This window comes from Hyperolius riggenbachi, chromosome 5, assembly GCF_040937935.1.
Source record: "Hyperolius riggenbachi isolate aHypRig1 chromosome 5, aHypRig1.pri, whole genome shotgun sequence".
Taxonomy (NCBI): Eukaryota; Metazoa; Chordata; class Amphibia; order Anura; family Hyperoliidae; genus Hyperolius; species Hyperolius riggenbachi.
The window spans coordinates 387870389-387894808 of NC_090650.1; the positions used below are offsets into that span (position 1 = coordinate 387870389).

Here is a 24420-nt window from a genome sequence, read left to right on the forward strand (position 1 = left end):
GGGGTCCAGATTCACTAAAGTGGGTGGAGCCACAAACAGCCAATCCGATTTTTTAGGTTGATTTCAGCCATTCTGTTATTGGCAGGGTTCTCAAACTTGACACAGTTGGCCACTGGGTTACTGTGACTAATATTCAGGGAAGTGGGTGGATCCTACAGCAGCCAATCAAAATTCACCTTTTGATTTTCAAGGGGAATTGTAACGATTGGTGCTAGCAAGATCAGAGTTCTGATTATCAGGTGATCTGCAGTATCACCTATAATGCAGATATACACCTGATTATATGGTGATCTGCAGAATCACCAATAATACAGATATACGAAACAGATGCTAAGTGTACAAGTACGTAGCACTATTTTTTTGCACTGCGTGTAGTGATTGGTGCAACATTATGTACTGACAGTTTTGGCAAAACCTCACCAGAGGAGCTGGTGGGCACTGTAGTACAGCACCTCTCACCAGAGACGAGGGCTCCCTGGTGAGAGTAGAGTGGTCAGACAGAACGGTTCTGCGACAGACAGATTACAGTACAGAATCGAAAGGCAAAAGCAGAACGGTATCCAGGCAGAGTTTGGCAGTTAGATCAGATAGGCAAAGGTACAGGATCAGGAGACAGAGACAGAGTGTAAAACAGGCTGAGTTCTGAAAAGGGAGTGGGACAAAAACAGCCAATCAGATTTGTTTAATTTCAATGGTAAAATGCAACTTATTGATGCCAAAGACCACACAGCTCATAAACTTGGTAATTGAGTGACTGTATGTCAAGGTTAGAAATAGTGGGCAGAGCCAAAAACAACTAACTTTTTACATGAGAAAATATAAATTGCAGCTATTCTTACACTGTTAATGACAGGGTTCCCAAACTTAACACAGTTGGTCACTGGGGGACCAGGATTAATATTCGGAAAAGTAGGTGGAGCCTACAAGAGCCAATCAAAATGCACCTATTTATTTTCAAGGGGAATATTGAAATTGCTGTCATTCTTACACTGTTAATGGCAGAGGCCTCAAACCTGCTACATTCGGTCATCAAGTGACTGGGGTTCAAATTCACTAAAGGGGTGGAGCCACAAACTGCCAATCAGATTTGCTTTTTTTGAATAAACTGCTTCCATTCACACAATTTTGATGCCAGGAACCCAAAAGCTCACAAAATTGGTCATTGAGTAGTGACTGTGTGTCAAGGTTACAAAAAGTGGGTGGAGTCAAAAACAGATTTTTCTGGGAAATTGTAAACTGCAGCCCTTCTTCACTGTTAATGGCAGGGTTCTCAAACTTTGCACAGTTGGTTACTGGGTGACTGGAATTAATATTCAGATAAGTGGGTGGAGCCTAAAAAAGCCAATCAAAATCACCAGTTAATTTTCAAGAGGAATATTAAAATTGCTGCCATTCTTGCACGGTTAATGGCACAAGCCCAAACCTGGTACAATTAGTCATTGGGGTTCAAATTCAGAAAATGGGACAGAGCCACAAACAGTTTCATTTCTTGGGAAAATACAAATTATTAATGCCAAGGACCCCAAAGCTCACAAACTTGGTCATTGAGTGACTGTATGTCCAGGTTACAAAAATAGGCAGAGCCAAAACCAAATTTCACTGGGAAAATGTAGACTGCAGGCCTTCTTACACTGTTAATGGCAGGGTTCCCAAACTTTGCCCAGATGGTCACTGGGTGACGGAGATTAATATTCAGGGAAGTGGGTGGAGCCTATAATAGCCAATCAAAATTCACCTGTTGATTTTCAAGGGGAATATTTAAATTGCTGCCATTTTTATACTGGTAATAGCAGATGCCTCAAACCTGCTACAGTTGGTCATTGGGTGACTGGAGTTCAAATGCTGGAGAGGAGCAGAGCCACAAGCAGCCAATTTGATTTGTTTAATTTCTATGGGAATATACAAATTATTGATGCTAAAGACCCCAAAGCTCACAAACTTGGTCATTGAGTGTTTGCGCGTTATGGTTAGAAGAAGTGGGCGGAACCAACACAAGTCAAATACATACCTGGGCAACGCCGGGTCATCAGTGGGTGGAGACAAATACAAATTTCACTGGGAAAACGTAAACTGCAGCCATTCTTACACTGTTAATGGGAGGGTTCTTAAACTTTGCACAGTTGGTCACTCAGTGAATGGGATTAATATTGAGAAAAGTGGGTGGAGCCTACAAAAGTGTATAAAGCTTCACCTATTGCTTTTCAAGGGAATATTTAATTGCTACCATTCTTGCACTGTTAATGGCACAGGCCTCAAACCTGGTACAGTTGGTCATTGGGTGACTGGGGTTCAAATTCAGAAAAGGAGGTGGAGCCACAAACAACCCATCAGATTTTTTTATTTCAATGCAAACTATTGATGCCAAAGACTACAAAGCTCACAAACTTCGTCATTGAGTAATTGTGAGTTAGGGTTAGAAAAAGTGGGTGGAGCCGACACCAGCCAAATACATACCCGGGCAACGCCGGGCAATCAGCTAGTATTGCATATAATCACTAGTGTTGGGCGCTAGTGTTTAAAAAAGACCCAGCAATTCAAGTCCGAGTTAGTCCATGGGAAGTGTGTCATAAGCTGGGGTTTGCAAGATCAAGGAGAAGACACTGGGGGGGGGGGGGGGGGGGGCTGTCTAAGGGGAGGGGAGGGACACATAAGTTGGGGCAATTAGATATGTACTTGTAGCTTCTCGTGGCGCACAACAATCATTACTGCACAAGCAATTTTATAACTAAATGCCATTAAATAGCACTTTTCAACTTCAGTCAGCAATTCTTGTAGTATTTTTTTTTATATAGGAAGATTGTTGGATACCATGGCAACAATATACAGTTTGGATAGGATACTATGAAATTTCTTCTGTGTCTCATTGGTTTATAAATTTGCACAAATTAGGAAAGCAAAATGTATTGCATCCCTTCACAACCCGATTGCTTTGAGCAAGATAAAGAGGAACTGTACTGAATATAACGCAATTCAAAAATTGCTGATTGAATACAACACTGAATTACTTTATAAAATACTTAGTCAGTGTTTGCCTATAGTAAAATATTTCCTCACCCGACTTCACATTCTGAAATTTAAAACAGGCGATAACATCTTTAATGTGGTCAGGTGCATCTCTGCAGAAGGTTTGTTAACTGAGAGTTCCAAAGCCAGTGTAAAGAATACCAGGTCTCCCAGAATGCTCTGGTGGGGCAATTCTGCATATGTAAATATCCAGCTGTGACATCACTATGAGGGCAAGAACTACATACCAATATGTGCAACAATATATAGATATAGGAAGTGTTTCTAATGCTGAAATCAAGATAATTAACATAACAGTAGGTATCCTGGTTAATTTACTACATTCTAATATATTTCATTAATACTCTCGCCGCTTCCCCGCCTCCTCCATAGCGCAGGTCCCCGCCTGCGTCCCTTCCCTCCAATCAGCGGGGAGGGAAGGGACGCAGGCTGGGAGCGGCAACATAGAGGAGGCGGGGGAGCGGCGAGAGTTACACTTTAGAGGGAAACAGCCTGCTGGCGATATCTGCGTTATGGGGGACAGCAGAGCGCAGGGGGAAGACTGGGGGAAACAGTATAGCAACAGAGGCTGGGCATTATATGCAGACCCAGCCACTGTGTGCTAATTGGATTCTTAGAACCCACCTCGGGTTCTCTTTAAATATTTGGAAGACGATCCCTGAGCGCAATGATTTCTTCCACACCCCATCCCCTGGAGTTGCTCCATCGTGAGCTATGCGTCATTGTGTTGCTAGCCTACTGTCTTCTCGAGCCATGTCATTGGGTAAGAGTAAATGGGCCCGATTAATTTCAGTTTTTCTCCTAAGTTCACTTCTAGGTGATACTTTCACATATTATCAATAAAATGCCTTTTAAACCACCAGCAAGCTGGAAATTTTGACAGTACTTTTTAATAACTACAAAGTGGATGGGGTGCGTGAGCACCCTGGAGCAAAAGATACAAGAGATAAAACGGGAGCCCAATGGTGTAGTATGTCAAAGTAACACCATTTTTGGAAAAAATTAAGTAAAAGCTCTACTCACAAAGGTGGGTTGCTAGGGGCAACTGACCACTGGCAGCAGGTGGAGACCACTCGGGGGTGGTCTGTCAGAACCTCGGCTGGTCGCTCTCCTTGATAAAAAGAAGCACTAGGGCTTGTGTAAAAACACTGTGGCTAATGCTTATACCGCTTCAACAGGGAACGTTGAGGAGTGGATTTAGCACATATAGGGGATAAAGAGGCGCCCTGGTTGTATAAAATACGTTAAAAACAACTAAAACAACTATTACTTTTTTAGTTCTTTTTAGTTTCTTTGTATTTGTTTTAACGTATTTTATACAACCAGGGCACCTCTTTTACCCCTATATGATTTCAATAACTACTTTCATTACCTTTTCAATTGCAGAGTGCTAAAAAGTTATTTTAAACATAAGATGAAAAATTACTTCTTAGGAAAAAAAAACTTAGGCGAAAAAGTGAATTGGATTGGGCCCAATGTGAGAATTGAAATTCAGTAAAGCCAAATGTCATGCCCATTGGTCAGATGAGCTGAGGATTTTTACCCTGGGCTCCTTGCAAAGCCAAAATACATATGGCAGTGATCTGCAAACTTGGCTCTCCAGCTGTTAAGGAACTACAAGTCCCACAATGCATTGCAGGAGTCTGACAGCCACAGTCATGATTCATAAAGGCAAATGCATCGTGGGACTTGTAGTTCTTTAACCCCCTTGCCGGTTATCCCGAGCTCAGCTCGGGGTAACCTGCGCAGGAGGATTTCTCAGGCCCCGCTGGGCCGATTTCTATCAAATAAAAAGCAGCACACGCAGCCGGCACTTTGCCAGCCGCGTGTGCTACCTGATCCGCCGCGTGCAGCGGCGAAAGAGGGTCCCCCCAGCCGCCCGAGCCCAGCGCAGCCGAAACAAACAGTTCCGGACAGCGCTAAGGGCTGGATCGGAGGCGGCTGATGTCCATGACGTCACTCCGCTCGTCGCCATGGCAACAAGGAAAGCGAAAGCTCATTGCGGCCTTCCTTGTTACTTCTGATCGCCGGAGGCGATCAGAAGTGCGCATACGGAGCGCCCTCTAGTGGGCTTTCATGCAGCCAACTTAGTTGGCTGCATGAAATAGTTTTTTTTTTATTTTAAACAAAAAAAAACTCCCGCAGCCGCCCTGGCGATCTTAATAGAACGCCAGGGAGGTTAACAGCTGGAGAGCCGAGTTTGCAGATCACTGACCTATGGCATCAAAACTAAAACAGCTAACAAGTGTTCTGAGGCACATCTAAGCAAACAAACAAAATAATATGATCTTCAGGAAGGTCTTTAGTCTGGAATCCTGCAGTTCAAGGTTTCAAATGAATCAACTGTAAAATTAAAAACACACCGGCATTTATAAAGTGTAACCATAGCTCCATATTACAACTCAGGAGACAGTGGGACACAAAAAGAATCTAACATAAAGCGATACGCCGCATTCTATAAACTGGTATATATACGTAACACACATACCGCACTTCGGTCTGATCAATGAGATCCACATTAATTGGGGAACAAAAAAACAAAGCCCGTTATCTCTAAATCATTCTGCTGTGGTCAGAGCAGCAGCCAATAGAAGACATATTAGGATAAATGGGAATTAAATGATTCCTAGTGACTTTTCCAATAGAGGCTATAAGATTGCACTACCATAAACTTCATTCCTTATGCTAAACTAATGATGACAAATCTATTGTAACTCTCTTTCCATAGAGTACATAAGCAATGTCTGTCTCCGAGGGTAGAGATTTGTCTGGCGTAATCTAATAAAGAGATGGACAAACTTGTGTTGTAAAACGTGTAGGAATACTGGGAGTATTTGGAGTTGCTGTAGCACCACAACCAAGGAAGACCTGGGAGAGATGTACCTCTGCTTGCTTCATAACAAGTACAGCTAACAAAATTCTGACACCTTTTAGGCCCCTTGCACACCACGTCGCACCGCATTACTCTTCCCCGACATTTACCTGCTGCAAGAACCATGCAAGTCTATGGTGACTTACACACTCCACACGATGCAACAAAGTGTGCTGGAAGAATCCCAATCACCGCTATCCCAACACAAAGGTTGCAGTGCGTTATCGCATGATCCATGCCTACCGCACAAATTATGCAGAGATGCAAATTAATATGCGATGCAGTGTGAAGGACGGTATAGCGGTGCAATGACGGGAATCCCACTGACTTACATCCTGCCCAACAGGGAGCACGTCACAAGCCAGGAGGGCGGGTCTATGCATAGGACCTCGTCATGACGTGGTACAAAATCATGTGAAGGCTTATTTCTGCAGTACGATGTGGCGCTAATATTAGGTGTGCAACTGGCCTGAGAGAAACATTTGTTGGGAGAAATGCAACCATATCTAATCATGTAAACCAAATTTCACCATTCTGAAATATTCATTCAGGCCTTGTTCACATTGTGTTCGGCTCGCGTGTCTGTCCTTGGTGGGCTTTTTTTTCCTCTTTTCTTAAAGAGACTCTGTAACATTCAAAACATCCCCTGGGGGGTACTCACCTCGGGTGGGGGAAGCCTCCGGATCCTAATGAGGCTTCCCACGCCGTCCTCTGTCCCACGGGGGTCTCTCCGCAGCCCTCCGAACAGCCGGCGACTGTGCCGACTGTCATTTCAATATTTACCTTTGCTGGCTCCAGCGGGGGCGCTGTGGCGGCTTTCCATTCCGAACTACACGGAAATACCCGATCTCATTCGGGTCCGCTCTACTGCGCAGGCGCAGGAAACTTGCGCCTGCGCAGTAGAGCGGACCCGACGGCGATCGGGTATTTCCGTGTAGTTCGGAGCCGACAGCCGTCAGAGCGCCTGCGCAGGAGCCAGGAAGGTAAATAATGACGTCACCGCTGCCCGGACTCCACGGAGGGCTGCAGCGAGACCCCTGACGGATGGAGGACGGCGTGGGAAGCCTCATTAGGATCCGGAGGCTTCCCCCACCCGAGGTGAGTACCCCCCAGGGGATATTTTTATGTTACAGTTCCTCTTTAAAGCGTTTTCCGGCAATTTTCTGCGCACGTTTTAGTAAGCGCTTTTGCAGAGCGCTTCCATCTTTTGATCCGTAAAAAATAAATACAATGTATTATTTATTTTTATAAAGACGCTCACGCAATCGCTTGCCAAAGGGATTTTGTGAGCATTTTGCGTTTTTCCTATACCTTCCATTGAGGCGGAATCACCTCAAAAATGGCCCAAGCACCGCTTTTCAAATCCGATCGCAAACGAACCGCTCTGATATGAACTCGCTCATAGAGAATCATTGCACAAACACTTTCAGGGCGATTTTGAAAATCGCCCGCACTTAAAATTTTACAAAAACGCCTACTATGTGAACAAGGCCTCACTGATGCAGTGTTGTAAGTGTGGTAACAATTCTGTAATGCGGATTGGGTGGGTGTAGGTTTTCGGGCAGAGGGGAGGGCGGTGAAAGGGCAATTTGTTGGGACAGCACCCATGGATGCCAAAGCAGCTGCAAACACTTCAGCTCAGTAGCTATGGTGATGGGATCATGTTACCTTCATATTAAGGACCCTCAAAGCTGGGTGTAGGGTGGTTTTGAGGGGTGCATAGAGGAGGCTACGGTGAAGGTGAGGGAGGTCAAAGTTCTTGGATATGGACGTAATCTTCTGATCCTACAAACTGGCTCATGCGCGGAGCAACAAGTGACATCAGTAACGCACATGTTCTCCATTCGTAGCTCATCCAATTATCAGTATTAGAAGTACTCAAATCTCTTGAATTTTTGTCATTACCTTCTTAAAACGCATGTAAGAAAATGACTCCTTACCTTTTGGTAACTGATGCAGCTAAATGAAATTAAGAGGTCTGAGCGATTCCAGCTGTGCACTGGATGATTACATTAAGCCTGAAAATATTACACTGAAAATCAAGCTCAAGCAATCAAATAATTAATCTGTAATCAATACAGTTTGCTTGGAGAACAGATTATCCATTTCATACAATTGTGCAACTGCTGATTGTGGGCCATGAGGAGGGGGTTACCCTCCTCCCGCCAAATGACTATTTTTGTTTAGCTTTGTTTTATTTTAAACCTTCGGTTACGATTTCCTGCCTGAACCGCTCTCCACAAAACTGCCTAACCTTCTAAACTCCGAGCATTGCTTCAGGAATACTTCACACTGTGATCACCAACAGCACTGCCATTCTACTGAATTTACTGGCATTCAATCTATAAAACATAAAAATTTACAATCGATTCTAAAACCATTATAGGATACCAGAGTAGAAAGGCTCTGGTAAGAAGTGAAGGCACAGTCGGTAGGGTGGTATAGGCATCTACCGTTCTCCACCATCGCTCACCATTCTCCTACACTCACTATGGATCTTCTCGCAGACTCCAGTGACTCTAAACCTGGACATACTGCGCCATGCATGCGCGGTATGTCCGTTCTGCTCCCCTGTAGCTGCGCAGTGATGTCACAGGACAGGAGTGTGCTTTACTCCCCCAGCTCCTGCATCCCGGCGTGCGAGCTCCACTGCAGTGAGCAACACATGCTGAGTGGAGATGGATCACTCCTTCTGGGCACAGGGGAGCAGAATGGACATACTGCGCATGCGTGGCACAGTATGTCTGGGTTTGGAGTCAGCGGAGTCGGCAAGAAGACCGGCAGTGAGTGTAGGAGACCGGCGAGTGACGGAGGGGGAAAGGGAGGCGTGGTAAGTATTTACTCATACCCCCCTACCCACTGCACCTCCACTTTTTAACCAGAGCCTTTCTGCTCTGGTATCCTTTAAAGAGAATCAGACAAAAATCTTGGGTTCAGAAACCGATACTTATCTAAAGAGAGGGACAACAGGAGGTAGACAGTATGCGTTAATGTTCCTGCATTAGCGGGAATGCATACAAATGTACACAATGCGGCCTGCCGACCCAGAGTTCGGCAAAAACGAAGCTAGCTGGCGGTGGGGGACTGGAGCAGCAGTGAGTGACTACGAGGGCACAGGATGGCTGCATGGGGCTGGTAGAAGCCCCAGGTAAGTGAAACTTTTTTTTTTTTGCCTGACTATTCCTTTAAGAAGAGAGAAGCCTTCTGAATCCCAATGAGAATTCCCAGAGCAGCCTCTGGTACTCTGTTGCTGCTTCCAGACCCTTCACCTGATCGGGCCCTCTTTCCTCTACCGACACAAGCCCGACTGTGCTGCAGCCACACAAGCGGCCGCACTCACGCAGACGCATTATGGCCATGCTCAGTCCAAATCAGATTACCAAAAAGTTCTTGTTGGTAATGTTTGGAGGGTCTGTGCTTACTGATGGGGGACAAGAGGACAGCGAGAGAAGCATCATTAGGATTCAGTGGCTTCCCTATACCTAAGTATGTGGATTTTGTACCCGAGCTTCAACTCTGGTACACTTTAAAGGAAAACAGAACTGAAGAAAAGAAAAGGTTATTTTATGTCAGACTTGCCGCGACTGACGGGACCCAGTACCGGAGCATCAGACAGGAGAGGACGGCGATATGGGAGCGATCCGAACTTATGGGATTGGAGGAAGCCCCAGTTATGTATAAAAAATTATTTTCTTCAGTTCGGGTACACTTGAAGATGGCAAAGAGGCCAAACTGTATAGACCAAAAAATGAATACGTCACAGTTGAGCGAAACATGATAACTGCAGAGAGCGGTCTTACCCTCATTGGATGTATGTCCGCATAAGGCGGTTTCCCTTCGGCCATTTCTATAGACGTAATTCCCAGGGACCAGATGTCCGCCACGCAGTTATAGCCAATCTCTTGTATCACTTCAGGAGCCATCCAGAATGGAGTTCCTATGACTGTATTGCGTTTAGCCATGGTATCCTAGAGAATGACAACAGAACGGATTGGTAGAGTCAAGAGGCATGGCACTGCAGCCAGATGAGCAGTAACAGCACTTACGGTGAGCTGGCCAGCAACTCCGAAATCTGCCAGCTTGGCATGACCTTCTGTGTTCAGTAGGATATTCCCAGCCTTTATATCTCGGTGTATCTTCCTCATGAAATGTAAGTATTCAAGGCCTTTCAGTGTAGATTTTAGTATAGTGGCTATTTCATCCTCCGTTAACTAAAACAGAAAACAAAAAAAACTGTAAGGAAATAAATGTTATCTTACTACACAAGTCTTAAAGGACCACTGTTGTGAAAAATTGTTAAATACATATTTATAAGAGATGCATTTCTCCCAGAGTAAAATTCACCATAAATTACTTATCTCCTACGTTGCTGTCGCTTACAGCAGGCAGTATAGGTCTAACAAAATTGACAAATTTTGGACTAACCCATATACTCATGGGTGACTTTCAGTATTTCCTTTAATCTTTACCAAAAAAATAAAAAAAAAACTGGAAACAATGTATATAAGAATGCCGGCCAGCTTACCTACCCGCTTGCCTACTCTTTTGGCAACTGTATCGAGCAACTGTTATTCAGTACGTGCTTTTGAAAATAAAAAAAAAAAACCCTGAGAGTCTCTCATGAGGGGATGGGCTAGACCAGGCATGGGCAAACTTGGCTCTCCAGTTGTTAAGAACTACAAGTCCCACAATGCATTGCAGGAGTCTTACAGCCACTGTCATGACTCAAAGGTAAACGCATTGTGGTTCCTTAACAGTTGGAGGGCCAAGTTTGCCCATGCTTGGGCTAGACCAAAGCCAGTCAGATTTGTACTGCCTACTGCAAGTAACAGTGCCCTTTAAAGTCTTTAAAGGCAAATATTGTAGTCTACCTCTCCTCACAGTAGCGAACAGTCTATATTTCAAATTTTGATTAAACTGCTAAAAATGTGCCCCAAAAATGTATGTTTAGCATTATCAGTCTCAGTAATAATATTAAACCTGGTTCCTTCTCATCAGCAAATGACAGCACTTCTCTCTAGAGAGCTGTGCCAATAAAGCCACACCAAACTGAAGGCAATGCCACACCCCTCAAGTGGCACTTATAGAAGGCTTAAAAGTCACTCCCCCTCCAACAACCCCAATTGTGATAGGAGGAGAGAAGCAGCATGGCCAAACCTCTCTTGACTCATACAGCGGAAGTTACAAAGAGCACCAATTATTATTATTATTGTATTTATATAGATTTAACAAATTACGCAGCACTGTACAATAAATAAGGTTACAGAAAAATGATAATGGGGTGACAGACAACAAGGTTTATACAAGGCAATAAGCAGTAAGATAAATGATGTCAGGTCATGCTCTGGAGTCACAGTAATTCAAGTTCACATTATTCTGTGGGTTTGATGCATAATCAAGAATGATACACAAGGAGGGGGGCCCCGACAAAGGCTTACAATCTAAATGGAGGGGGTGGTGACACAATAGGAGGAGGAGGATGTATCGAGAGGATCTTGGCAGAGAGAGTTTGTTTGTAGGGTCTGAAGGAGGGGGCAAGCCTAATGGGTAGTGGGAGAGAATTCCACAGGATAGGGGCGGCTCGGGTGAAGTCCTGTAGTCTGGGAAGACTGCTACCCATTTAACTCATTTGGGACCAAAGGCCCGGGCCCCTTAAGGACCAGAGCCTTTTTTTCCCATTTTGCACTTCCTGATCAAAAGAGGTCAAGAGCCAATGAAAAGTGCACCTGATCATTGTACAACAAAGCAGTCTTTAGACAGCTGATTTCTGTGCTGGTGGGACATGCGATCACATTTCGCGCGCAGGAGCCGATGGCCTTAAGACAATGCCGCATTAAGCTTAGGCTGCCACAAGGTAGGCATAGTTTTAACATGCAGCTGTCCTGAAACCGTAAAAGTGGACCTGAAAATTTCACTTACCTGGGGCTTCTGCCAGCCCCCTGCAGCCTCCCTGTGCCCGTGACCTTACCAAACGATCCTCCGGTCCTCCGCCGCGGCTCCGTTTCTTTGCCACTGACTTGCAAGTCAACTTCCAATGCGCGGCCCTGGCCACGCGCATCCTCACTCGCACTTGCGTCACCGGAAGCATACAGCGCCTGGGGCAGGACGCTCCCAGCGACACGAGCAGAAGAGGATGCACACGGCCAGGGCTGCACAGTGCCCCGTTGACTCACGAAGTGAAACTGAGCGGCGGGCGAGGAACCAAAGGATCATTTTTCCCCAACGCGGGCACAGGAGGTCTGCAGGGGGCCGGTATAAGCCCCAGGTAAGTTAAACTCCTTTTTTGTTTTGTTTTTTTAACATTACAGCTTTCCTTTAAGGTGGCCATACATTAAAAGATGGCCTCCCAACATACCCAAAAGATAGATCCCTCTCTGAGCAAGATCTGATCACAAGTTCCTGCCACACACTGCAAAAAAATTGAAAGCTAAAAAAAAAATTAAGGAAAAGCTGCAGATAGTATTTCACCAGCCCCAGCTGATAGCCCCCCAGGTCTCCCCCTAATTCCCTAGGGACTCTGCAGAATACTTGCGGCAGTGGAGTAAACTCACCTATCCAACCAGCGTGTTCCAGGCTGCACACCTCCTCCACTGCGCTCCCGTGGCCAGGAGTGTTCTGCATAAGTTCAGTTACAGTCTTCACGGGAGAGCAATTAGGTATGCGCATACGCAGCAGTCCGTGAAGAGTTGTGGACTTTACAGGGCTGACAGCAGCACAACAGAGGGGACAGGGAGGTCAGTGAAGGATCAGACAAGCTGGACGAAGGCAAGTAGTCCTCTTGTCCATTCATTTGATTTGTCCTTAGTGCTGCCTGCTCATGTGAAGACTGTCTTTCCTAAAGTTTCCTTCGGCACACCATAATGTTAAGTTTGAGAAGAGGACAAAAACATAATCAATACAACCTCCACCTTCTATTCTCTACTCTATATTCCTTCCTAGCACTACACTGAAATTCAAAATCATTTCATTACTTATTACCTCAACAACCATTCATTTAAAAATATGTCAAAACAGTATTAAGCTCCTAACAGCAGCATTAATAAAAAATTGCCAAAATGTAAACAATCTTCCCAGAATCCATATGGAATGTTAGCCTGTGTTATTATTACTACACAAGGGACATGCATGCAATCAAAATATTCCAGACATAAATCAATGGTAGATATACGTATGTACATGAATAGTCACATCAGCATGCCACTGGGAATCTAGCATTTTCTGTCTATCTATATTAGCACACATCCAGACATCTTGCACAGGACAGAAGGAAAACAAAAAATGCACCCTGTATGCATTTCAAGAGTTTAGCGCTAGATCACACAGACTTCCAGCAGTGTCTTGTTCAGCGGCGTCTTTTTTTTAGGCTTTCAGCGGCGTCCTATCGCGATCTGCATTCTTCATTCCAGCAAGGAGACATGAAGACGCTGCGGTAATCAACCCTGGACACTGCATGTAGCATTCAGGGCTGCCTGTAATGACGGGAAAAATAGGGAACAGAACGCCGCATTCGTGCAAACGCCGGTAAAAGCCCAATACAAATGCTCCCATTAACTTGAATGGGAGCATTTACAGAGTCCCGGATGCCAGAGGTAAACGCCTACCAAGAATACGGCAAAACCGGCCCTTAACCTGTCTAATGTCCCCAATCTGTGTCTAATCAGAAGTTGTACAGTGTTCTCCCCAGGTCCTTTTAGCTGGGTGCTCCACCCGGCTAATTTTGGTGAGCACCCAGCTGTCATCGGCTCTCCTCCTCCTATGCGGTACGTAGAGTTGCACAGCCTTGCATTCTCCCGTCGCACCCCCCCAGCTACTTTTTCATGCCACCCGGCTGAAAAACATTTCTGGGTAGAACACTGTTGTAATTTGATCCCTCAGTTGTGTTAGCTGGCTGTCTTGGCAGAGAGCTAATTGGTAAATAAACAGAGGATGTTAACAATATGTTCCAATATGCTTCCATGAAAGCAGGAAGTAGACACACTGCAGATTAATTGCAGGATTGGTATCAGCTGTAACAAAGGAATGTTTCTCTTTGAAGGATATTGTGCTGTTGCGTATCTTTTAGAGCAGAGAAGAAGTTCTGAGTTCAGGTCCACTTTAAAGTAGAGTGCCTTTGAGTTGCATAAAGAACAGGAATAACATTTGTAATTAAATCCTTTAGGAAGGGGTCACAGAAGTGTGAAAAAAGCAGTGTGGTTTTTCACTACAAAAAAGGGTGCGATTTTTATGTACGAAATCGCATGCATTTTTTTTATATATACATTAAAATACATTATAGTGTGAGTCGCATGTAACGTTCATCTGCAGTGTGATAAAAAAAACACTACCTGTTTTTTCTTTTTTTTCAGAAACGGACAGACATGGTAAAGTTGCACGTTAAAACAACATTTAACGCAGAATAACTCACTGCAATGAAAAATCAATGCCCCATTCACAGTGCACACGTTGTGTTGGCAACTAACGCTGCACGTTAAGTGAAACTACTACATGCAGTGTGTTATACATGTTATTAGCTGCGTTGGACTGTTTGCACATGCTCAGTAGTGACTTGGAAAAATACTTTTCGTTGCCTCTATGCTCTACTATATGCGACCTTAACGGGGCATTAAGTTGCACTGCGACTTTTTGGGGGCATTACGTTGTAATTTGCATTGCGACTTTAACGTTGCAACAAACCGCAACGTCCTACTGTGAAAGAGACCTTACAGAAGATGTTTATTCAGCTGGCCCCTTAAATCAGCTATGAGTGTGCTCTGTGGTAGTCCATAGCATTTCAAACATTAAGAGCAGAAGGAACTGGCACTATTAAAATGCTGATTTACTCAATGTCAAACAATTTTCAATCTTCACATACATGTAAAACACAATCCAGTGCTGACTTGGTGAAGCATATAAATGCAGTCCAATATAAACTTGATATAACATACCATTTATGGTGCAAGCTGAAGATAAGGTGCGGTGGGTGCTGGGTGCCAAGCCTGACAGCAGTTTCGCGCACACCTGCGCTTCTACGGAGGCGGCTACGGGGCAGCCTCCGTAGAAGCGCAGATACAAATCAAAGTTATTGATAAGCAAGGGACCTGGTATTACCTGCAATAACTGACAAAAGTAGGCAAACACATTTACCTGCAACCTGGAGTTATATGTATTCAAAATGTCAGTGATTTTATTTCAAGGTGACATGATCTATTAAAAAAAACAAAAGCAAAAAAAAAAAAAAAAAAAAGCATAACAACCTTTAAACACTCCACCTACAAGGGTTTTTCCCCTTGAAAAACTATTGCAATTTTCAACTGTCAGCACTCTTTCCATTCATTCACCTATAACTTTATTACTACTTATCACAACAAAAATCTATATCTTGGTTTTTTTTCACCACCAATTAGGCTTTCTGATGAGGGGGTACTTTTTGCCAGGGCTGTGAAATCGGAGTCGAGGCAATTTTGGGATCCCGGAGTTGGAGTTGTGGTTTCGTAAACTGAGGAGTCGGAGTCGTGAGTCGGATGATTTTTGTACAAAATCCACAGCCCTGTTAAGTATTAGATGAAGGACTCGGAGTCTGAGCCATTTTGGGTACCTGGAGTTGGAGTCTGAGTCGTGACTTCATAAACCGTGGAGTCGGAAGATTTTTGTACCGACTCCACAGCCTTGCTTCTTGTTAAGAATTTTTTTTTCTCACTGCATTTTTACAGGAAAATAAGGGGAAAATTATTATTTCTCAGTTTTCGGCCATTCGTTTTAAAATAATACATGCTACAGTAATTAAAATCCACACATTTTATTTGCTCATTTGCCCCGGTTATTGCAACATTTAAAATGTTTCCCTAGTACAATGTATGGCGCCAATATATTTGGAAATAAAGGTGCATTTTTTTTTCAGTTTTGCGTTCATCACTATTTACAAACCCACAATTTAAAAAAGTAACAGTAACATACCCTCTTGACATACATATGAAAAAAAGTTCAGTCCATAAAGTAACTATTTATGCAGGTTTTTTTTTATTGTATATTTTTTTATTTTTTTCAAAAAAAAAATTGGGGGTAACTATTAGGGCGTGTGGGAGGTAAGAGGTTAATTTTAAATGTAAAAAAAAATGTCTTAATAAAAAAAAAAATTTTGTAGATGTAATTTTACTATTTGGCCACAAGATGCCCTTGCACATAACTTCCCTATGCGTAGCATTACTACACAAACAGGAAGTAATGCGTGGACATGTAAGTATCAGTTTTCGTGAATGACAGTGCCATCTCACTGATGGCCGCGGTCATTCACACGGGGACTTAGATCAATGAATGGGAACTGTGTTGATCTCCCATCAAGCAATCGGTGGTGGTACCAAGCACGGGGGGCGGGGGGGAGTGCGCGGCAGCAAGGGCTATAGTAGTTACATCCCTGCGAGAAGATATGAGGAAATGCAGAAACGTAGTTACCCGGCCCGGGAAGTGGAAGTTGTTAAAGAAAAAAACATTTCTTTGTTACAGCTGATACAAATCCAGCAATGAATCTGCAGTTTGTCTACTTTCATGGAAGCAGACATAATGTTAGCATCCTGTGTTTACCAGTTAGCTCTTTGCCATGGCAGTCAGCTGACACAGCTGAGGGATTAAATTACAACTTGTGCTTAGTCACAGATGAGGGTGAATTAAGACAGGCTAAACTCTCTAAATACATACAGGGTGCATTTCTCTCAGTTTTCCTTCTGTCCTGTGCAAGAGTTCAGGTCCATTTTAACTAGAGGATCAGATAAACACCTTCAGATTTGGGGACTCGGGTCTGCATGGATTATAACTTCATCCCCCTAGTTAGGATTGGTGCTTTGTATATACTGGTCATAGGATGCTCAATGTCTCTTTTCCCACTTTTCAAAGAGAGGGGAAACCTTTCACTTCCAGAGCGATCAAGCATTTTACTGAGCCATTTGCATTATACCCTGGGCTATGCACCTTTCAAACTCCTGCTAATCCGAGAAGTCAGTTTACTTTGTTTATTGGTGTTGTTGCAACAGCTGGTTAAGGGCTCTGCCTCTGGCACAGAAGACCTGGGTTCACATCTCAGCTCTTCCTAGTCAGTATGCCAGCACCTATTCAGTAGGAGACGTTGGGCAAGACTCCCTAATACTTCTAATCCCTATAGAGCGTATCTTTGTGGCAGCAGCTCTGGTGCTTTGAGTCCCCCAGGAGAAATGTGCAATATAAATGTTGTCTTGTCTTATTTTGTATTCTACAAATTGAAACATTTTGCCTTTCCTTCATTTGAAAAGCATTTTGCATTCCTTACATCAGAGGTCCCAAAACTTTTTCGGTCAATGGGCTGGTCAACAGGTTTCAAACTGCTCGGGGCCCGGCACATACATAAAATTATGTTGAAAAAACATTACATTGAATCTAGGTATTGGATTCCCCCCCAATCATGTCCACAGGAGAACTCAGCAGTGACCACCATTCAGTCATGCGGCGCCCGAAGAACGTCTTTGCGCACCAGACAGTAAAGCGTACCCAGGTGACAACCTGCTGTCCAGTTAGATAGCGGTGTCACCTGATGCAAAATTGGATTGGAAGCCAGTGAATGACTGCTCGCTGGCTTCTACTGTATCTGGATGGATGGTGCCGGCACTGCTATTCTATATGCGGGCCGCCAATATTTAAAGGTGCAGCCGGCCACTTCTATAAGCTATGCATTTTGTGTTTGGGGGGCCAGAGAAAAGGCCTCGGCGGGCCGCATTTGGCCCGCGGGCCTTAGTTTGAGGACCACTGCCTTACATTCATGCTTTGTATTTTATCTTTCTCAATAAAAATAAAGTTTAAAAAAAAAAAAAAACCACACACAGCTTCTATCCTTGTTTATAGCAAAAAAGGCTAGCTGCAAGCAACCTGCAACGTACAAACTTGCCTCTAGAGGGAGCAACATGCTACTCAAAGTAAAAGTTTCCGTTTGCTCTCAAAGCACTGAAAGGTTAAAACACATCTCTTTCCATTTCACAGTTCCCACTTCAAAAGTCCCATTTAGGGTTGGCCAGCCCTTTAAGAATGCAATCTCATGCTCTGTGGTGAATGCAGATGTTGTTTCCTCCGAGCAGCTGGAAAATGTACAATCTCCCTTATCTACAGTGATCAGCAAACAGGGACGTTTCTGAGGTTTAACATGATTGCAAATCCGGCCATAATAAAATAAAGACCGCTTCACCTACAGATTAAAGGAGACAGAAGCGCGCAGGCAAACAAAATCAAACCCTTGCGATCGGCATGGCTGGTAGCGCTGCGGGCTGTATGGTCAGAAAGAGGCATTGTGCACTCTTGGAAGCCATTCGGGAAGTCGAGGTGGTTGGTTCAATGCACAGAAGATTGAAGGGAAGGAGGAAGGAGGGAAAAAAACTGTATTTAGCCTGAATCCATTAACATTCCTTTCTCAGATTGCATTTACTTTCCCTTGTTTATGGTCACCACACATAATTTGTAATTTTCCAGTAGTTTCTATTTTTGAGCAATTTAGATGTAAAACAAATTATGGATCTTATTAGAGAAGTTTCCACGGTAAACTTTCTCAGAGCTCTCTTATTTCTCCAGATAACGGCTACAAATAAGATAAGGCCAGCCGGAGCAATTGGACCACACTTCCATTTCTGCTACCCAGAAAGCAAGTGGCCTTCTGTAACCCCGGAAACTGGGGAGACGGCTCCATTCCTGTACGCAGCATCGCCTGAAACTCTGCCCTTTTATTAGTTACATTTCAAAACAGGGCTGTGGAGTCGGAGCAATTTTGGGTACCTGGAGTCAGAGGTTTCATAAACTGGATGATTTTTGTACAAAATCCACGGCCCTGGTAAGTATTAGACTAAGGAGTCGGTATCGAGGAGTCAGAGCAATTTTGGCCACACAGGCCCATATGCAATTAACTTTCTCCTGAGTTTTCTCCTAGGTTATATTTTTAAACTTGTCAATAAAATGCCTTTTAAACCACCAGAAAGAAAGAAAATACTAATAATTTTGATAGTAGATTTTAACCTTTCGGTACTTTTTAGTTGAAAAGTTCTTGAAAGTTATTTTAAATCGAAGATGAAAAATTATCTCCTAGGAGAAAACCCAGGTGAAAAAGTGAATTGGGCCCTGGAGTCAGAGTTGGAGTCGGTGGTTTCATAAACTAAGGATTTGGATGATTTTTGTACTGACTCCTCGGCCCGGTTTCAAAATGCTTACTATGTTTACTGGTATCAGTGGGATGTTTTGTAAAAGTGCAGCAAAAACACATATAAGGGCCCATCCACACTGGGGATTGCTAAACGATAGCAAAAGCGAAAGCTTTTTGCGCCACAATTTTTTTTGCATATTTTTCACTGGACAATTTCACGATTTTTGAGCAATCCCGAGTCACTTTTCACATTTTCATTGCGATTGCTGTAAAAATCGAGAAAAATTGCTGCATTCGCCGCATTTTTGTTTACCGCGAAACGCTGGCGATCGATGCAGTGAGATCACTGCAATATACTTATAGTTACACTAGCGCTTTTGAAAATGCTAGCGATTGGCAGGGATTTGGTGATCGGCAACAAACGTCCGCAAATCGTCCCAGTGTGAATGGGCACTAAAGGTGTTCCAAGTGCATCAAAAATAAGCCCTAGCCTTTAATTTTTTTTCCTTACACATTTGATAGTAAATTTGCATTAAATAGAACGTTTTGCTTTTGTTTGCACTTCTTAGCTTTAAGCTGGGAATACACCATACGTTTTTCGGTAGATAGATGGTTCGATAGATAATTTCCGACACGTCCAATCGTTTTTCTGATCGATTTCTCATAGAAGTGAATGAAAATAGATAAGAAAAGATAAGAGAATTGAGCGGGAAATCGACCGGAAAATCGAATAAAAATACCGACCCAAAAACCGCATCATGTCTACCCAGCATTACTTTTCACAATAGATACAATAAAGACCTGCTTGGTGCCTCTTACCTTGGACTTCTAAAGCCTCGCACACATTTGGAGACAACTGTTGCCCGGCAGGGATCGGGAAACGATCCCTCAGGCAGCTGTTTGTGGCCGAGGCTGTAAAGAGACGTCACTAGCCTGAAGGCTAGCAACGCATACTGTCAAATTGGAAGGCAGTGCATGGCTGATGTGTTGCGCAAGACGGATGTGGCGGAGCGAGGGAGAGAACAATAGTGTCAGACTGCGATGATTCTGCATGCCGTATCTCTTGCTAAAACATTAAGGCCACCGTACACGCACTAGATTATTGCCAGACGCGGTTTTGGCTGCCACTTCGGTCAGGTTTCTTTGTACGTACACACACCATCTGAAGTACGTACAAACCTTAGAGGCTATAGCTCCTGAAATGACACTTTCATTTTTTGCTGTTATCTTATTTTCACTTGAAAATAATATTTACCTGCCGACTGCCAAAACCTCCCAAAGCCATGTGACGTTGTGGTTCTGTCGTGTAGCCCCACCCCCAGCTGGCATGCGGTTGAGAGAGGAACGGAGCCGGGAGGGAAATATTACTTTTACATGACAATAAGTTCAAGGACATCCGAAATGAAAATAAATTCATGAAATAAACAATTGTATCTATCCTCCTCCTCCTAAAAATGGCTTTTTAAAGAGAACCCGAGGTGGCCTGTACGAATCCTATTAGCACACAGAGGCTGGGTCTGCATATAATGCCCAGCCCCTGTTGCTATACTGTTTCCCCCCAGGCTTCCCCTGCGCTCTGCTATGCCCCCATAAATCACACAGCCGTGCTAGCGACACGCAGCATGTCACCAGCAGGCTGTCTACAGCTGTACGATCAGTCTCGCGGCTCCCCAGCCTCCTCTATATGTCCGCTCCCAACCTGCGCCCCTTCCCTCCAATAAGCGGGGAGGGAATGGACACGGGCGGGGAGCGGCGACATAGAGGAGGCGGGGGAGCGGAGAGACTGACAGTACAGTTGTAAACAGCCTGCTGGTGACATGCTGCGTGTCGCTAGCACGGCTGTGTGATTTATGGGGGCATAGCAGAGCGCAGGGGGGGGCCTGGGGGGAAACAGTATAGCAACAGGGGCTAGGCATTATTTGCAGTCCCAGCCTCTGTGTGCTAATAGGATTCGTACAAGTCACCTCTGGTTCTCTTTAAGATATTACACAGTTTCATTTTATATTTAAATCTACTTTTTAAAGAGACTCTGTAACAAAAAAAAAAACGTTCCCCTGAGGGGTACTTACCTTGGGAGGGGGAAGTCTCAGGGTCCCAATGAGGCTTCCCCCTCCCCTGTAGCTGGAGGCAATCCAGTGCTGGCTCCCCCAAAGTCTCCGGCAATTCTGGCTCGACAAGCCTGACAAGCTACATTTATTTACCTTCCCTGGCTCCAACGGGGCCTGTTGCAGCTCTCAGCATGGAGATCTCCATCGGGTCTGCTCTACTACGCAGGCGCAGGAGACTTGCACCTGCGCAGTAGAGCGGCCAGACAGCAATCGCTATCTCTGCCTATCTCTGAGCAGAGAGCCGATACTGCGCCTGCGCTGGAGCCGGGAAAGTAAATATTTACATCCCTGCCGTTCCGGAAGCTTTTTTGCCACCGCCATGGGACACAGGAGGACGGGGGAAGTCTCGATAGGTTCCGGAGGCTTCCCCCAACCGAGGTGAGTACCCCCCAGGGGAACTTTTTGTCATTACAGGTTTTCTTTAAGTTTTTACTGTTATATTGTTTTATTGTTTGCTCAATTACACATTCATTGAAGTATGCCAGAGCTAAAATCTATGAACTATTGACCCTTTATCACTTTCATGCTCTCAGAAGCAATTTTCTGCTTGGAAAGCATTTTATAGTTGTAGTTTCTTATCAGTGAGGGTCACACTGTAGTCTGACCCAGTCCTGACCCAGACAGAAACTGCGGCTTACAAACTTGATGTTTAACTCTTCCAGGCAGAGAAAGGAAAAAGGAACACAGCATAGTTATTTGTGTGCTAGGCACTGTACATACACACACCTATCTCATGTCACAGGTCACCTTTAACAGCATAAAATGAAAGTATAATTTCAGGCTATATAGTCTCTTTCACATCTTCCCTCCCGAACACATCCCCTGACCGCACTAAACTCCTCCTTGTCCTAAAACAAAATAACTCTTCATGGACAGCACTGCAGATTCTCCCTTTCCACTGTGCAATAAACCATGTAACCCCTTCCCCACCTGCTCTAGAGTGTTTATAATAGCCACGTGTACCTACTGATCACTGCCCTGGCTGTAATAAAGACATTATTCACTGATCTTTTATTTAACCCAAGGGTCTCAAACTCAATTTACCTGGGGGCCGCAGGAGGCAAAGTCAGGATGAGGCTGGGCCGCATAAGGAATTTCACAATCGCGGCGCATCGCCGCCTCTGCTCGCCCCTCTCACTCTTCCTTCACAGAGAGGGGTGGGGAGAGGCGGCGATTGATGTCAGGAGGGGCAGAGCTGAAGCTGAAAGCTCTGCCCCTTCCAGGAAATGCCGGCGGATTGCCCCCCGGGCGATTTGGGGCCTCTGCAGCCCTCGTTTAGCGGCGGGGATGCGGCGGATTACTTGGGAGCACTGAAGCGAACTATAAGGAAGCTTTTGCCGGCGAGGGCCACAAAATAGTGTATCAAGGGCCGCAAATGGCCCGCGGGCCGCGAGTTTGAGACCCCTGATTTAACCCTTTTAAGGACACGGAGTAGGGTTAAACATTTTTACACACTAAGCAAGAACAGGAAGAGAAGACTGCTCAGCTATGGTGCTACAGTACCGGCCACAAAGTATTCTCAGAACATCCAGGAAGTGGGCAAGGTTAGATCTGTACACAAATGGAGATTGGCTGATGCCCTCTCCTAGTTCCCCCTTGAATGTTTCATGTGGGTGATGAGGGTACAACAACTAAACATTTGTTAAGCGCTTCTCTGCCAAAGGACCGAAAGCACATGATGGTGGGGAGAGTTTGGGCAGCTGTCTACCTCTTATAAAATGACATGGTCATCCAAACAGGAAATAGAGATAGAGGATCCAGCAGCCTGGTATTTTAAATATATTTAATGGAAATGTACATAGTGAGCAAAGCACAGAACACTGAAAACAACACTAAGCATTTTGTTATTAGACCACATCAGAGCGAATAATGTATGTAATCAAACATAAAATAAGATTCTGCAATTCAAAAATGTTCTCACATTACCTGGCTTATATTTCAGTCAAAGCCGAGTGAGTAACGAAACATTTTTTTTTCCCCACAGTCACTGGTCTCCTCTAGTAATATTTCAAAAAGAGTAGAGTGTGCAACAAAGTATCTTTTCCCACCCTTCACTCCTCCTACCAGTCCCCATCAGGCAGCCACTACAGCTCCGTACCTGATATGCAAAGTAATAAGCAGCAGAGTATGCCACTGCCCATCTACATGTCTTCAGTCTCTTCCAGGCCCTGGCCATTGTGTCTTCCTGGTTCTCTACTGCTAAAGCCTTCTGGCTCACACTGGTCATAATCTTATTTCTCAATAAGAGGCTTCTTATCAGCAATGGCAATGGAAACTAGAGGCTTTAGAAGCCAAGAAGGACCCAGTAGATAAAGCTGTCGCTTCTTCCCTCCGTGGATCCCACAGTCTGAGATAAAGAAGAACTACAGTAAAAATAATGTAATTAATGAAATTGCTTATTTTTTTATAATATTGTAAAATAGTGTAAAATCTTTCCTCTACCTGACTTTTATTCTGAAATTTATCACAGGTGGCGACATTTTTAGTCCTGCCAGGTGATGTCTGCGCATAGAACTCTTACTAAAAAAAAACATTGCACAGTAGAGATAAAGAGATGAAAAATGATCTCCTAGGACAGTGATAGGCAAACTTGGCTCTCCATCTGTTAGGCTAATTTCACACCAGGACGTTGCGTTAGAGGGGGCGTTAAGGTCGCATAACGTCCCCCTAACGGAACGCCTGGTGGTGCTGGATCTGGACGTCAGAGTGAGCCGCGTTGTGCAGCTCACTCTGGCGTCAGTGATGCCGTGATGCGCACCCTTGTCCCGCCGGCCAATCGCCACACAGAGCGGCCGCTCCAGGAAGTAAACACTGCACGTCACAACGTGCAGTGCATATTAATTAGCCATGTGCCTGGCCGCTCTCCGCTCCTCCACAAGATTACTGAGCATGTGCAAGCAGTCTAACGCGGCTCAGCCGCGTCTAAAGTACTGCATGCAGTACGTTGTCTTGTGACGCAGCGTTACAATGTAACGCAACGTCCGCACTGTGAACAGCCCCACTGATTTTTCATTACTGTGCGGTGGGCTGCGTTACAGGCTGCTCTAACGTGCGCCTGTAACGTCCCACTGTGAAACCAGCCTTAAGGAACTACAAGTCACACAATGCATTGCAGGAGTCTGACAGCCATAGTCATGGTCCATAAAGGCAAATGCATTGTGGGACTTGTAGTTCCTTAACAGCTGGAGAGCCAAGTTTGCTTATCACTATCCTAGGTGAAAACGGGAATCTGATTGGGCCAAATAAGATGCTTCTGCCACTGTCCATGGTGCTGATAAGCACAATCAGGCGCC

At 44.5% G+C, this 24420-nt stretch overlaps 1 protein-coding gene across 3 annotated transcripts in view; it reads right to left on the minus strand.

Moving 5' to 3' along the window:
- The window catches only part of STK3 (serine/threonine kinase 3), a 308764-nt gene that overhangs the window by 225900 nt on the left and 58444 nt on the right, over positions 1-24420 (minus strand). For all 3 annotated transcript variants that reach the window (XR_011020954.1, XM_068237715.1, XM_068237716.1), the window contains exons 5-6: positions 9943-10107; positions 9697-9864 (exon numbers count right to left, since the gene is read on the minus strand). Coding sequence is in view for 2 of the 3 variants with exons in the window: in XM_068237715.1 (XP_068093816.1) it covers positions 9697-9864; positions 9943-10107 (333 nt within the window). In the remaining variant the exon portion in view is untranslated. The remainder of the gene's footprint in view (positions 1-9696; positions 9865-9942; positions 10108-24420) is intronic.